This window comes from Erythrolamprus reginae, chromosome 1 (genome assembly GCF_031021105.1).
Source record: "Erythrolamprus reginae isolate rEryReg1 chromosome 1, rEryReg1.hap1, whole genome shotgun sequence".
NCBI lineage: Eukaryota > Metazoa > Chordata > Lepidosauria > Squamata > Dipsadidae > Erythrolamprus > Erythrolamprus reginae.
This window is the reverse complement of record NC_091950.1, coordinates 37,354,876-37,371,075: the sequence shown is the minus strand read 5'-3', so window position 1 is coordinate 37,371,075 and position 16,200 is coordinate 37,354,876. Positions and strand designations below refer to the sequence as shown.

General features: G+C 44.0%; 1 protein-coding gene across 1 annotated transcript in view; it reads left to right on the top strand.

Moving 5' to 3' along the window:
* GMFB (glia maturation factor beta) overlaps positions 1–15,683 on the top strand; it is a 31,610-nt gene extending 15,927 nt beyond the window's left edge. The window contains exon 7 of the mRNA XM_070749519.1: positions 8,929–15,683. Coding sequence (XP_070605620.1) covers positions 8,929–9,000 — 72 coding nt within the window. The 3' untranslated portion in view covers positions 9,001–15,683. The remainder of the gene's footprint in view (positions 1–8,928) is intronic.
* The last annotated feature ends 517 nt before the right edge of the window (positions 15,684–16,200 follow it).

Below are 16,200 nucleotides of genomic sequence, written 5' to 3'. Positions count from 1 at the left end.
CCCAGGAGATTCCTAGAGAGGCCCCACAGAGGCTTCTCCTCGCCATTTCCGGCCCTGTTTTTCCCCAGGAGATTCCTAGAGAAGCGCCACAGAGGTTTCTCCCCGCCTTTTTCCAGCCCTGTTTTTTCCCAGGAGATTCCTAGAGAGGCCCCACAGAGGCTTCTCCCTGCCTTTTCCGGTTACAGTTTCGGAGGCTCGGGTTTGTAAGTGGAAAATGATTCTTGAGAAGAGGCAAAAAAATCTTGAACACCCGGTTCTTATCTAGAAAAGTTCTAAGTAGAGGCGTTCCTAGGTAGAGGTAACACTGTACTGTGGGAAATTGGGAAGGGTGGTTGCATGAAAGGGAAGAATACTAGCCACAACAAGTTATCTTCAGAGATTCAGGGTCATCATTTGTTCACCACCTGCCCGGAAGTCAATGGGAGGATCGTGGACATTGGGATAATCAGAGTAGTCCATGTGATGAACTTGTGGGTGTGGGGACAGAGGATGAACTTTAAACTGGGTGGAGAACTGTAGGGGAAGTTAGATTTGGCTTCCTACAGTTCGTGCCAACATGACTCTATTAATAAATTGGAACTTGGAAGAAGGCCAAGCCTTGGACTCTGATTTATTTCTCGAATGTTAATTGGAACGCTAACGCTGACATTAACCTGATACTATGCTCATTGGAGATTTGACTGGTGAATGTTGATCTTTAACTATGCAAATTGATATTTTATTTGGCTTCCTAGAGCTATTGGTGGCAAATAATGATTCTGGGATGCAAGTAACTAAATGTGTATGGTCCTTGGAGTGCTCTTTGAGCATAAGGTTAATAAACATTGATCTGGAGAATAGAGAACCCAGAAAATAATTACCAACTGTTGAATTTACCCTTCCTTTCCAGCTGTGTGTTTCTTTTTCTGCTTCAGAAATCTGGTATATCCCAACAGGATCTTTGTGGACAACTTAGTGTATTCCATGCTTCTTGAGCTATTGCTCCTACAAGAGGCTGATGCACATCCAAAGTATTTTTGAGCACCATATTTCAGTAAAGAACTGGGCCACTTTATACAGCACTTCCATATAGTTGACTTTCCTATTTTTTCCCATTCCTAATTGGTGAGCTTCAGGAGAAAATCCCAGGCTTCAAGCCATAGATGATCTTTGCATGACTGTGCATTCTCCCTAGTAATGATTAATATATCCATAAATAGAAAAAAAATCTAAAACGCTGAGGAAGAGGTTTTGACTTAGATTACTCCTTGATCTGTTGTCCAAGGAAAGAATGGATTTCTATCATGTAAGATTTACTTTCAACTAAAAAGATTCTGTCTTAGCCTCGATTATCCTGTTTCTATGGGAAATAAGTACAGTGGTACCTCGTGATACGAACCCCTCGTGATACGAACCCCTCGTGATACGAACCCCTCGTGATATGAACCCGGGGTTTGGAAATGTTTTGCCTCTTCTTACAAACTTTTTTCGGCTTACGAACCCACCGCAGATCGCAAAATGGCGCTCCGCTGGCCGCCGCCACCAGGCTGTCACCTTTTAAAACAGCCAGGGGGCTTCTCGGCGTTCTTCGGGTTCGGGTTTTTGGAGGTCGCCGAGAAGCGCCGCCGCCCAGCTGTCATCTTCTGAAACAGCCGGGGGGTTCTCGGCATTCTCCTGAACGTCGTACCCGGAAGTTCAGGTTCGGGTTCCAGAGGCCGCCGAGAAGCGCCTGGCTGTTTCAGAAGGTTACAGCCGGCCGCCGCCGCTTGGCGGAGCGCTGTTTTTGCAATCGGCGTCGTCGTTTTCAGCTGATCTGGAGGCTGGAAATGAGATGGGGAATCCCAATAGGGAATTCCATGGGCGGAGCTTTGACGTCACGAAGACGTCTGGACGGAGAAGCCCTCCGGCTGTTTTAAAAGGTGACAGCCGGGCGGCGGCGCCCAGCGGAGTGCCATTTTGCGATTTTTTTTCTTTTTGCACGCATTAATCGCTTTTACATTGTTTCCTTTGGGAAACAATGTTTCGTCTTACGAACTTTTCACCTTATGAACCTACTTCCAGAACCAATTAAGTTCGTAGGACGAGGTATTACTGTACACTGTTTTGAAGGCCCCAAACCGAATGGCAATATATTTTTTAAGACATCCAACTTTAGCAGTTTCTAGGTCGAGGATAAATGATCATGTGCTTTTTCCTGGACAAATTTATCTGCATCAGAAGTAGTAGTAGAAGACTTTCTTAAAAAGTTAAATTAAAAATACATTATGTAATATCTGTTTCATATTCTCTTTTTGAGCAGATGTCTTATCTTTTTGGCTTAGCACATACAACACGTTAAACCAAGGGTCTCCAAACTCAGCCACTTTAAGACTTGTGGACTTCAACTCCCAGAATTCACCAGCCAGCAAAACAAAGCTGGCTAGGGAATTCTGGGAGTTGGAAATCCACAACTCTTAAAGCGGATGAGTTTGGAGACCCCTGTGCTAAACCGTAATGTAAATTGGTTCAGGTTTGGCTTAGTGGGTTGTATCAACGTAGTCAGTTTTGGTTTATCCTTTAAACCAGTGTTTTTCAACCAGTGTGCCGTGGCACACTAGTGTGCCGCGAGACATGGTCAGGTGTGCCGCACAGCTCAGCAAGAGAGAAAAAGAGAGAGAGAGAAAGAAAGCAAGAGAGAGAGAGAGAGAAAGCAAGAGAGAGAGAGAGAGAGAAAGAAAGCAAGAGAGAGAGAGAAAGAGAAAGAAAGCAAGAGAGAAAGAGAAAGAAAGCAAGAGAAAGAGAGGGAGGGAAGGAGGGAGAGAGAAAGAGCAAAAAAGAGAGTAAGGAAGGAAGAGAGAAAGAAAGAGGGATGGAGAGAGAGAAGAAGGAAGGAAGAGAGAGAAAGAGGGGGAGAAATAGAGCGAAAGGGAGGGAGAGAGAGAGAGAGAGAATTTTTTTGTCCAAACTTTTTTTAGCCCTCCCACTCCCCCCCTCCCCCGCTCAATGTGCCCCGTGATTCTCCGTACTGAAGGAGCGGGTCCAGCAGTCACATGGGTTGCTCACGTCCAATCCGATGGAACTGAGCCTAGTATTAAAAAAGCTTGCCGGATCCGCCCCTTCCCCAGAATTCGCTCAGTTCGCATATCCTGCGGTTGTATTGTGATAGCTCGTTCAACATTCTAACACCTTCCCTTCGATCTTTCCTTCAAAAAATAGTAAGATTTATTGTCTTTATTTATTACTTGCACCATTGCGCCAGCCGTTTAAAGGAAAAAAGTAAAAAAGCGGCTCGGCTTTGTCCCTTAGGAGAAGTTGCGGTTTCGTTTTCCCCCGGCGGTTTTGCCGGTTACGATTCCTGCGGCCGCTAGTGGATTCTTCTAATCCCTTGGCCCGGAGGTCCTGGTGCAAGTATTTATCGATTACATTATTGATTATTTATCGTATAAATATATTTAAGGGCTTAAAAAATACCTCCTGCGGAGTGAGACGCCTTCCAGTCTCCTGGACTTAGTCGATCGCTTTTCCCTTAAGAAATTCTACGGAGCGATTTTTTCGGCGCGAAGGCCTTCGCGCCCTTTTTTAAATCTAGGCCTCTCGTGTTGGCCTCCTGCCAGCCGCGTAGGCCTCAGTCCACCGCGTGGATCCCGGAGCGGGCCTTGGGGGTCCCAGGCTAAATTCTCCACCGGCTAAGCCTCCAACCAGAGTGCCTTGGTTTACTTAATTATTAAGTTTAGGGAGGCTGGCCCCGCTGGATTTGGGGGCACGAACTCTGGGTTTGCCCAGATTGTCCTCACTCTTCAGCAGCTTCGAGGCCTCGAAGCAGGATCCATTCCTCTTGGGAAGTCCTTGAAATTCTTCTCCTTATTATTTAATTATTGGCTCAGCCTTGTCTTCTGTTAATTGTCAGACTATGGCTTCTTTTCCCAAGAGAGGCACAACTAAAGGTCCCAGAGAGGCCAGGCCTACTGGCGATGAGATTACTAGCATCCCCCAGGCCTCTTCCTCCTCTTCTCCAGGGGCCCGCCCCCCGACCAAGGTCACCAGGGCCGAGAAGAGAAGGGACCTAGCCCTACAAAAAATTCATGACAAATCAGCAAAACGTTTGAAAGTGCAGGCCCAAGTAATCAGTAGTCAAGACCCCCCAGAGGCCTCTAGCCTGCCTCCTTCTGGGGTCCCTGTGTTATCTCTGGATGAGCCAAACCTAGACAGACCCCAACCTAACCTATGGGGCATAGGTCCAGAGGAACCAGATATTATTGAAGATTCCCCCCAGCCAGGATCCTCCCAGGCCTTTAGGGATTCTTCTGCCATTTCTGCTGATATTTCCAATTTACCTCCTGAGTTCCAGTCTATTTTTGCTGTGTTGTCCAAAGCCATTGATGCCAAACTCTCCACCATCAATGCGCTTCCTCTACCTCTTCCTCCTTCTCGTCCCTCCCGCCCCTTGGGTTCTTCCCCAGCGGTCAGAGCTCCTATTCAGGATGATTCAGATTCCTCCCAGGATGAATACGAGGAGATGGAGGATGATGAGGACCCTTTCCAGGGATTATCTGATGATGAGGAATCCCAAATAAAGGTTCCCCCTCCAATTACTATTTTCCCCTCTCAATTATTCAAATCTCTTCTCCTCAAAGCTAGAATTTCTACGGGATTAGCGGCCCAGGAGAAACAAGCCTCCACTTCCACTGATCCCCCGGAGGAGAATTTACCTTACTTCACAGAGGAACAGGAGGATAACGAGGTAATTCCTATGCCTAAATTGTTTAAAGATGCCTTACTCAAACAGTGGGAATTTCCAGCCTCTGGCCTTAATCCCTCCACCAAGGACAGAAAGTTGTACAAACTTTCCTCTTCCTATGAGGAACTTCTATCCTTTCCTAAACCGGATGAACCTGTCAAGATTCTTCACTCGGCAGCGGCTGTGCCAGGAGAGGCGGAGGAAGTCCTCCGCCCAGAGGACAAGCGCATTGAGCAAATGCTCAAAAGGGGATTCACCTCTGATTCCTGGGCCATTAAAAGTTCTGCAGCGGCTTCCTTTTTTTCCAGAGCCATGCTGCTGTGGCTTCGCCAACTGCAACAGCATATTCCTCCCGATGACTTGAGAGGTCAACAAGACTTCAACAAGGTCTTTGCAGCTGCCCAGTACGTGGCTGATGCCACATTGCAATCTACTAGATTTTCTGCTAAGTCTATTGCAGCTTCTACAACGGCAAGAAGACTCCTTTGGATTCGCCCTTGGCAAGCGGGAGTTCGCCAAAAGTGGCAGTTATCCCAGGGCCCCTTGAAGCGCGACCTGCTCTTCGGTGATCTTCTGGATCCACTCCTCACGGAAACCACGGACAAGAAGAAAGTTTTGGGTCCAACCACTAAAAAGGCTACCAAAACGCAGTCCTTTCGTCGCCCAGGGCGCCAGCAAGACCAAGCGGCGTCCTATCAGAGGTCTCCAGGTCAGTATTCCCCCCGCTTTCGTTCCCAAGGTAGGAACTCCAGGGGTAGAGGGTTTCGCTTCCAAAGGGGAGCTTCATCTAACAGGGCTTCAAAGAAACCTAGATGGTAACCTTTCCTCTATTCCCATAGGGGGTCGCCTAGCTCATTTCGCCTCTAATTGGCGTTTCACCTCCAAAGACCCTTGGGTCATTGACACTGTTCAAACAGGTCTTCTTTTAGAATTTGTTTCTCCTCCCCCAAGACGTTTTATTTCCTGCCCTTCTCCCAGGTCATCCTCTGATTGTAACCGTATGGAGGAGGCCATTTCTCATCTATTGTCCATCAGAGCCATTCAACCGGTCCCTTCCGATCAGAGGGGCCTAGGTTTTTACTCCATTTTATTTATGGTTCCAAAGTCCTCCGGAGGTTGGAGAGCTATTTTGGATTTAAAGAAACTAAACCTATTCATCAAATATAGGAAGTTTAAGATGCACTCCTTGCCTTCTATTTTGGCCGCCATCCACTCGGGAGATTTCATGACTTCCTTGGACCTCACTGAGGCCTACCTTCACATTCCTATAGCCAAATGCCACAGAAAATTTTTACGTTTTTCTTTTCAAGGCAGGCACTTCCAGTATAGGGCGATGCCTTTTGGCCTCTCCTCGGCCCCTCGGGTCTTTACAAAACTCTTGGGGTCCCTGGCGGCCTATATCCGGGCGTTTCCCATTCACATTTTATGTTATCTTGATGATATTTTGATTCATGGGAACTCCCTAGAGAAAGTGAAAACAGACCTTTCTGTTACCATGTCAGTCCTTCAGGACCATGGATTTTCCATCAATTTTGATAAAAGTCATCTCCAACCTTCCACATCCATTGCTCACCTGGGATCCATTATTGATTCAGAATCCTCCCAGGTGTTTCTCTCTCCCGAGAGAAAACTCAGTATAGTGGAGTTAATTTCTAACATTTTATCTAATTCTTCAGTATCCATAGTCACTCTATCTTCCCTTTTGGGGAAGATGGTGTCATGCATAGGCATCATTCCCTGGGCTCGCCTTCATGCTAGGGAACTCCAGTGGCTCCTGTTACCTTTTCAGAGATCGGGGCACAGCAACTCAAATCGACGCATTGTCATCCCACTGAGTGTTCGCAGATCCTTCAAGTGGTGGAAGTCTCCGGCCATGGACAAAGGATCCCCGTTCAGGTGCCCGGATCAATTTGTCATCACCACAGATGCCAGTCTATCGGGATGGGGCGCCCACGCCCAGGGGATGATAGCCCAGGGCACGTGGTCCCCGGAGGAAGCTTCCAGGCCAATCAATTGGCTAGAGTTAAGAGCCGTTTCCCTGGCGCTGAAGCATTTCTCTCCTCGCATTCCCAACCGGCACGTTCTCATTCTCACCGACAACATTGCCACAAAAAGCCATATCTGCAGACAGGGGGGCACGAGATCCAAGGCTCTCATGAGGGAGGCTCTCAAGTTGGGCCTTTGGGCGGAAAAACATCTCCAGTCGCTCCTAGCCGATCACATCTCCGGGAGTCTCAACGTCCAGGCGGATTGGCTATCCCGAGCAACGATAGACCCAGGAGAGTGGAACCTCCATCAAGACCTGTTCCATCAAATCACCCTCAGATTCGGCCTACCAGTCCTGGATCTCTTCGCGACCAATGCGAACGCCCAACTCCCTCGCTTCTATGCCAGATTTCCATCCCCGGGAGCGGAAGCAATCAATGCCCTCCGGAGTCCATGGCCTCCAGGCCTACTCTACGCATTTCCTCCAATTCCAATCCTCCCGGACGTGATTCACAAGGTCCTCACCGAGAGGGCCCGAGTAATCTTAATCGCCCCTCATTGGCCCCGCCGGCCCTGGTTCGCGGATCTCCAACAGCTGTCCGTCCAGGACCCTTGGCGACTCCCCGTTTCGGGGGATATGCTGCGGCAGGGGGCCTCTTTCCATCCAGACCCGGAGTGGTTCCACCTCACCGCCTGGCTGTTATCAGGAGAGATTTAGAACTGCGTGGCCATGACCCCGATTCAGTGGAGGTCATCTTAAAGGCCAGAAGGGGCTCGACCAATCGAATCTATGACCACACGTGGTCCAAGTTTCACCAGTGGTGTCTACAGGAAGGTTTCTCCCCTCTGTGCATCCCCATACACAGAATTATTTCCTTCCTTATGCAAGGCTTCCATAAAGGGCTTTCCACCAGCACCCTCCGGCGTCATCTGGCAGCCATCTCATCTGTCCTGGGGGGCCCCCGCAGACAGCCTCTCCGATCCTTCCCTGAAGTTCAGGAATTCCTCAAGGGCATAGCCAACCTCAGACCTTCCAAGGTCCACAGGTATCCATCCTGGGATTTGCCACGGGTTCTCCATTCCCTCACGCAGGCTCCATACGAACCCCTAAAATCGGCATCCCTCAGGTACCTATCCTTTAAGGTAGCTTTCCTGGTGGCTATTACCTCTGCCCGACGCATTTCGGAGCTGGCTGCCCTCTCAATCAGGCAGGACCTTTGTCAATTCCATCAGGACAAGGTAGTTTTGCGACTGGACCCCACCTTCTTACCCAAGGTCAGTTCCATGTTCCACAGATCTCAGGATATTGTCCTACCTTCCTTCTGCCTCCAACGAGACCATCCCTTGGCAATTAGATGGCACACCCTGGATCTCATCAGAGCGCTGAGAATATATATCCAACGCACAGGACCCTTTCGAAGGTCAGAAGCACTTTTTGTAGCCTATCATCCCAGAGTCATGGGGGCCAAAGTGTCTTCAACAGTACTGGGCCGTTGGATCAGAGGGACTATATCTAAGGCCTATGAGTCGGCCTCCCTCTCCGTTCCAAGGAACATCACAGCGCATTCCACCAGGAGCGCAGCCACCTCGGCCGCTTGGGCGACTCAAGCCCCGTTGGAGGAGGTCTGCAAAGCAGCCACTTGGGCCTCGCCAAATTCCTTCATCAGGCACTACAAGATTGATTCTTACGCTTCAGCGGACGCTGCCTTCGGCAGAAGGGTACTCCAATCCGTTATCTCACACGATAGCAATCTAATCCCACCCTAGGGACCATCTATTGGGTATGTCCCATGTGACTGCTGGACCCGCTCCTTCAGTACGGAGAACAGGCGTTGATTGCTTACCTGAACGCCTCTTCTCGTACGGTGAGCGGGTACAGCAGTCACTTCCCGCCCTTGTATGTGTCTTCTTTACCTTTCTATACTTTTCTTCCTCTAACAATGAGAGTTGAACACTACAGAGCTTCACAACTGAGCCTAGTCTATGGATTCGCGAATTCTGGGGAAGGGGCGGATCCGGCAAGCTTTTTTAATACTAGGCTCAGTTCCATCGGATTGGACGTGAGCAACCCATGTGACTGCTGTACCCGCTCACCGTACGAGAAGAGGCGTTCAGGTAAGCAATCAACGCCTGTTTTGTATATGTAAAAAATGTGCCGCAGCTCAAAAAAGGTTGAAAATCACTGCTTTAAACTATGTTTTAATATACTTGCTGTAACTATTTTTGTTTCTGTTTTTTCCCCTTAGGTATTTGAAATCAGGAATACAGAAGATCTGACTGAGGAATGGCTTCGGGAGAAGCTTGGCTACTTCCACTAAAAGAAGAATTAAGCATTCCATCCGGTTAAAACTGGAACCAAGACACGACTCCTGCTTTCTAAACCTAACAAGAATGCACTGTACTTACAGTTGTTTTCCTGCAATGTTTGTATGTATGTACATATATATATGTATATATTTGTCTGTGCAAAATTTATATACACGAGGGGAAGAAGCATCCCCTGCTTAACCAAACTTTGCCCAGGATTATTCCTTTCCTTCTAATTGTTTAAAAGGGAACAATTTCCTTCCTGCAGGGATAATTTTTTCTTTTTGCACTCACATGACTAATATTTTTATCTGGACTAATCGGAATTGGGTATTGTTTACAGCTCTGGGGCAGAATCTCCAAAGGGACACATTGTGCTTTAGCTCTTGTTTGTATCAACGAACTATGTCAGAGGTCTTCAAACTTTGGCAACTTTCAATTCCCAGAATTCTTCAGCCAGCATGGCTTCTGGGAGTTGAAGTCCACAAGTGTTAAAGGTGCCAAGTTTGGGGACCCTGGGGCTATGTACTCAAGTAGTCTGGAAACTTACAGCAGACTCCCTGCTCCCTCTTGAGCTAATAATGCATCTTCTTTTCATAGAAACTGGACATTAATAATAACTGGACCTAATAGTATGTGAAAATAACACTGAATCCAGTGACATGAAAATGTTTGAATTGGGCCCAACTTATTTTAGGATAGATACTTTAGTATGGTTCCTAACATCTACAGATGGGGCTTTTAAAAGACCCCCAATTATTATATTTTCACATTGGGTCAAAGGTTTAACACTTATTTTTGTGTATGTAAAGGATAGCATTTTTACTAATCAAATAGAAAGTAGATTTAAAGCAACCTCTAAGGGCTTGGTCACATACCGTAGTGGACTTCCATTCCAAAAGTCTTTATACGTAGATCTATTCATATAAAAGTCTTGACTTTTCTGGACTTTTTATGCAAGCACTTCTCAATCTGTGTGCCTTTAAAAAAAATCTATCAAATGTTTGTAAGAAAGTCTTACACTGCCATTTTTTTTCTAAAGAAAAATTTAAATTTGATACAGGTTAACTTTGTCATAAAAGTATCTCCCTAGCAGTGTCTGATAGCTTAACCTCGCTTTCCATTAATTTCAGCTGTAGGTGCATACAATCTGATTTATACTGCTATGGTTTAAGGCAAAATGCTCTGCCTGGCTAAAAAAAAAAGAAAATTAAAATTCAACACATACTCTAAAGTTAATCCGCGTCCACCACATCTCTGCATTCTGTCTCTTAATAGACTGTGTGTGTGTGTCTGTTTGTCTGGCTTGTTACAAATGCAGCGGAGGAAAGAAGTAATCTATAGGGTGCAGAATTTGGTTTCCTTAACTACCTTGGTTTCCTTTTTGTACTTTAAAAATATGTAGCCAATGCCTTCTCCAAAGCCAGAGAAACATCCATTGCAATGCATGGGAGAGAGCAGCGTCTTGGTGTCCTGCTTTACATCTTGCGCTTCTCCTTGGCTGGACCTTGACAATAACATATACAGATCAAAGAATCCCATCTTCTTTTTATCAGCAACTTGAATTACTTAGCTGGAAAACTTGATTCTCCTTTCAATGGATGATGTGACCAATAAGTTGGCAATACTGTATAGTCTTTAGAGTCAAACAGGTGAGGTCTTTCCTGTCTATTGTTAATGAGATTCCTAAGACTTGGGGTCGCCAAAGCTGATCTGATAAAGTAGCAGAAATATATGTTGTTCCCCAAACTGACAGTTACTTGATCAAACACTGCCTGGGGTTTCCTCACTTGACGCACTATAAGTGGATTATAACTTTAACATTCCAAAATCTCAACATATCCTAGGCCAGGGTTGTCAAACTGGCGGTCTGTGGGCCAGATTCATCCCATGCAGGCCATGTCCAGCTGAGCTCCGTGAAGGGAAAAAAACCATCACAATATTTCACGTGAGGGCAACATGACTCGGCGAGTTTGACACCTGTGTCCTAGGTCATCTAATTGGGCCTAAATGTCAGATTCTGTATACCTAATCTGATACTGGTTGGCATTAATGGGATTATAACTCTGGTAATATGATTTCTTGATATGATACTTTCAAGCTTCCAAGGATTTCTCATTGCCAGGACAAAGGGAGGAGTAATTGTAAGTTTTACAATTCTTGTCCACTTCTTGTCTACTTTAGATAAACCATGCACTGATCGGGTTATGCTTTTTTGGCATCTGAGTGTGTTGCCTAATTCTGCAATCTTCTTATGTGTATAGAATTGGGCTGGTCGTTTTAAAGAGAACAATGATTACCGATAGGTAAAACTGCTATGCTTAAAATAACATGTTGAGGCAGACTATTATTAAATGACATAGAAAAATATTAGCTGCCTTTTTCCTTTTGTCTTCGTTAGTAGGGAAATATAATCCATTTTGGGCATTTGTTTCTGTTTTATATCATTTTAAACATACATTTCCCATTCTCTTCTTAAGGCGAAAGAGAACTCTTCTGTGGGAGAGAGAAAACCATAAACATAAATATACTTTTAAAATTACATGTATAGCTTAGGATTCTTTTCGAGATTTACCCTGCAAATAAGCCTCCAAAAAAGGCACACTTTGATAGTATTTTTATTACTTGATAGGGTTTATTAAAGAGCAGTTCTGAAGCTCCTGGGAGGAGGAATATTTGTACTCATCATATAAACAGTTATTTCTATGCAAGACTTGGAACTGAGGTTCTAGTTTCTTGGGAGGTTGTTGAAAGTGACTATAAATACCTAAAGTAAAACTTGTACTCTGAGAAAGTAAAAACCCAGATTTTAATGTCATGAGTGCTACATTGGAAGAATAAATTCAATGCAGATAACTCTTCCAGTGAATTGTGTCTTGGGGAGCTGTCTGTAAACGATTTTGCAATTGATCATCTAGGCTCTGACCTCATAGTTCCATCTTGAACGGCATTACAATGAACTGCAGCTGTGTTATCCCTAAACTATTAAGAGAGTACAAATAATACAGAAGCTGTTTTATGTGGATTTTTTTTGGGGGGGGGGAGTATGTCAGATTTGTTCTTTGGCTGAAGGAGGATATACATAGAAATCCTTTATGTACCAAATATAGCTGAAATTTATTTTGTGCTTATCTGCCTTCGTTACCACTCGTTAGGTTTTTTTTTTGTAAACCAGTGTTTTTTCTAGAAATATCTTTTTCTTAAGTGACTGCAGTTCCTCATCTAAGGTTATAATCCTTGGATGCTCTTAATTTGTATGTTCCCCTCTCCCTTTTATTAGAGTAGAACACGGGTCGGCAACTCGTGGCTCTGGAGCCGCATGTGGCTCTTTCATCCCTCTGCTGTGGCTCCCTGTTGTTGGTTGGTTTCACAATTGATAGGGCTTTCGGTTAAGACAGGTAGAGAAAAAAGGACGCCGCGCTAGGAGGAGTCTCTATGGTGGGAGAACCAGTCTTCCCGTCAGCAGAGGAAAAAGGATGCTACACTAGGAGGAGATGGTGGGAGAACTGAACTTCCGGCCGACTTCAGAATTGAATAGTTGGCTTCCGGTTAGGACCGTTGTGGCTCTTTGAGGGTTTAATTGTGCCGACCCCTGGAGTAGACTCTCAATCAGCTCAAGAACTATATTCCACTTTTTGTGAATCATACCCCATAGTGAAGTTTGGTTCAGTTTTGGATAAGTGTCAAAGAGTTTTAAGAAGTGAATTGTAAATCACCCATTTTGCCAGTTAAATGCTCCAGAAAGCATTAAAAAAAGGGAGTAGATTATTCAGTCTTGAAGGGCTGCTAAAAGGATTGTTGGTGTGCCTACTGCTACATGATGTTCCTGGGCATTAGGATAAAATGGAGGCGGAAGAGAGTCTGGAAGATGAATTATCTGTTGGAAGCATTTAAAAATTAGAAATACTGTTCAGTTGTCTGAAAGGTTTGGCAAGAAAAACACAGGTGCGCTCCTTGGCATTAAGTTTGGTCAAAGTCAGTGAAGGAAATTGCAGGCTTGATTTTAGGTTTAAAGAGATTGAGACTAAGTGCCACAATTTGGAAGCTGTTGTCTTTTCTAGGCAATTGCTTGTCCCTACCCTACCACAAGATTTCATTCTGTGATGACTTTGGGGCGATATGATGTGAACTATAGTTATTCCTAAATGGAATTCTGTTTGCAGCCTGGAAACACTAACATCTTCAGCTAATAGGAGAGCTTTTTCCCCCCCATGCTCCTCTGGATCTTGAAGGAGCAACATGTGAACAATTTCCATCAAAATATGTAGCTGTAATAACCTTTTGAATACTAACTTGGTTTTAAATCAAATCTTCATATGGATGCTTTAATAAGATGATAAAAATAATAATATAGTGGGATGACAAAATTTCTAACAGTGTTTCCATTTCTGGTCTTTTTCTGCTAGTACTTCTCATTTCTCTTTTGTAGATTATAATTGTCAGTATTTAAAAATTGAGGCCAAATATTTGGTTTTGAATTTCTTCCCTCCCCCCAATTCAAGCCCACATGTATACACAATACATATTTGTTGTAGCATATAAACAACAGGAAGATCCGAGCAGGAGGGAAGAATCATAGAATACATGTGCTTTTAATATTCACGCTACAATTGTATGAATCAATTGTATGAATGTATTCCCCTTTTCCTGCAAAAGCTTGTTTGAACTTAAGAAATATCATATCTTTATGCTTTATTGATAGTGCCGTATTCACTGGAGAAAATGTGAGACTGGCATTTGTGGATCCTTCTGTTAATCAACGCTAGTCAGCTTTCGTGAAAGCATGTGGGATTTACTAATTCATTCTTCTCTGGTGTGACCCTTTCCAGATGTATTGAATGGCACCAGATTAGGGAAAATTGAATAGACATAGCTTCTTATGTACATGGAAGATCCCCTCCCCTAATTGATGGAAGGTTATATTCTTGTGTGAAACATGCGAAAAGGCTTTCATAGCATGCAGGGTTTGGAAAAAAAAGAGTCTACTAATAAAACTGGATAGATTGCTAAAGTCCTGGTAGTTGTGCACAATTTTATATGTTGAAATCAGATTAGTACTATACAGTATAAGACATCTTTTAGGGAAGTTAATGCTTAATTTGGGGGCAGTAATTTGATGTGCACATTGTAAATGTACAAAATTGTAAAGCTATTGAGAAAGGATAATCAAGGATAAAGGCCAATTATAGCTCATTTACCATCTGCTCTAGTTGTACCTGAAAAGTGTGGGCTGTAGCATCCATAGTTCAGACTCTCTTGACCCAACCTTCCTTCTGGACCTTCGGCATAGCGTTCTACAATTCCAAGTGAGTTTGTTGGAAATTCAAGGACATATAGTCTGGATACTTCTGGAGGATGCCAGCTGGGGTAGTGCCATTAGTTCTGGTTCAATATTGCTAATTCTGCCCACAATCCAGAGTTCAATCCTGATAGGCTCAAGGTTGACTCAGCCTTCCATTATTTTCAAGATCAGTAAAATGAGAACTCAGATTGTAGGGTCAATATGCTGACATTGTAAACCACTTAGAAAATGCTATAAAGCAGGGCTCTCCAACTTTGGCAACTTTAAGGCTTGAGGACTTCAACTCCCAGAGTTTCTCAGCCAGCAAAGCTAGCTGAGGAATTCTGGGACTTGAAGTCCTCAAGCCTTAAAGTTGCCAAAATTGGTGACCCTTGCTGTAAAGCATTGCAGGCAGCATGTAAGTCTATTACTCTTGCTAGTATCTGGTAGAACAGTGGTTCTCAACCTGAGGGTTGGGACCCCTTTGAGGGTTGAATGACCATTTCACAGGGACCACCTAAAACCATGAGAATAGACAAATTTCCCATGGTGTTAGGAACGAAAGCTTCCTGGAACATATTTTTACAATCCGACCAATCAGGCTTTTACAGTGGGGGTGTCCTTCTGACCTTCCTGCCAATCAGCTTAAAGCTCTGTTGGGAGAATTGATGCTAGACTTATAGTTGGGGGTCACCACAACATGAGGAACTGTGTTAAGGGGTCGCGGCATTAGAAAGATTGAGAACCACTGTAGTAGAATAATCTTCCCCAGTTGGCACCCTTCTGTTATATCCAGACTCTATGTCCTTGAATTTCCAACAGGTATAGTTCTGCTTTTCTAAACTAGCTAAGACTCTTGGAATTCCATTTCCAACACATCTCAAGGGTGCCAAGTTGGAGAAGATCAATGGGCATTGATCGCTGGAATACCAGTCTTTTCTAGCCAATCTGAAAAAGGCAGCAGATTGAACCCGGGACTACTTCTTGTTTCTTCACTCAACTCCCCTCTCTAAATCTGCAAATTGTTAGTGAGTCTATTGGTCTCTTTACAATAACATATTATGAAGTATTGACTTAATATAATTAAACATTTCTAACGCTGAAAAGTTATTCTGTATGAGATAAGAGCAACAGTATTTATAGAAAGGAAAATACACTCTAATCTTGAGTGACAACTGCAATATGTATTTTTATTGTTCACTGAACTGATTGACTGACTGGAGAAGTCCTGACATTTCTGTGAAACTATCCAGCTTGACAGGTGTTGCAGTGATTGGGGTATTTTTTAATGTTCTGCTTAGTTGATTTTGCATGGTTTTTTAAAAAAAAAAATCATTTCCTTTTTTGTTTGCAAAGCATGGAGCTTGTATTGGTATCGATGGTCATACAATGTTAATAAAACCTGTCAAACTCTTTGTCTTCTATTTATATTGTCATATAATAAACTTAAAGGTGGGAGGAAAAAAATAACCTGACAAAAAATAATATATAACCTTTGAACAAGAGCGTTTCCTATTCAGGTTTCCCCTTTGGCAATAAATTGATTGGACTGTTTTAAGATAAAATAACAGGATGGGATGCTAACCCAGTTAGGGTATGCATAGTTAGCTTCTGACAAACATGAATGTTAACCTCTGCTTGTATTGAATACAAATTGCCATTTTCTCCTATCCAAACCAATGATGGAAGTGTTTGTAAAAGAAAAAGACAGGTGTTTAAGTATGCAGAACTAATTTGGCCAGACTATTACTTTTTCATTTGCAATAGTCCTGATTCTATGTCAGGCTCATTTGTACATGCTCAGGAGAAAATGTTACTCAAGTTGCAGGCATTGAGAACAGACATTTAAAGAAATTCTGGGACAAATCCGACTCCTCTGTCATTGTGATTTGGGGGGCGGGGGGGGGGGCGGTGATACTTAATGTTTTGA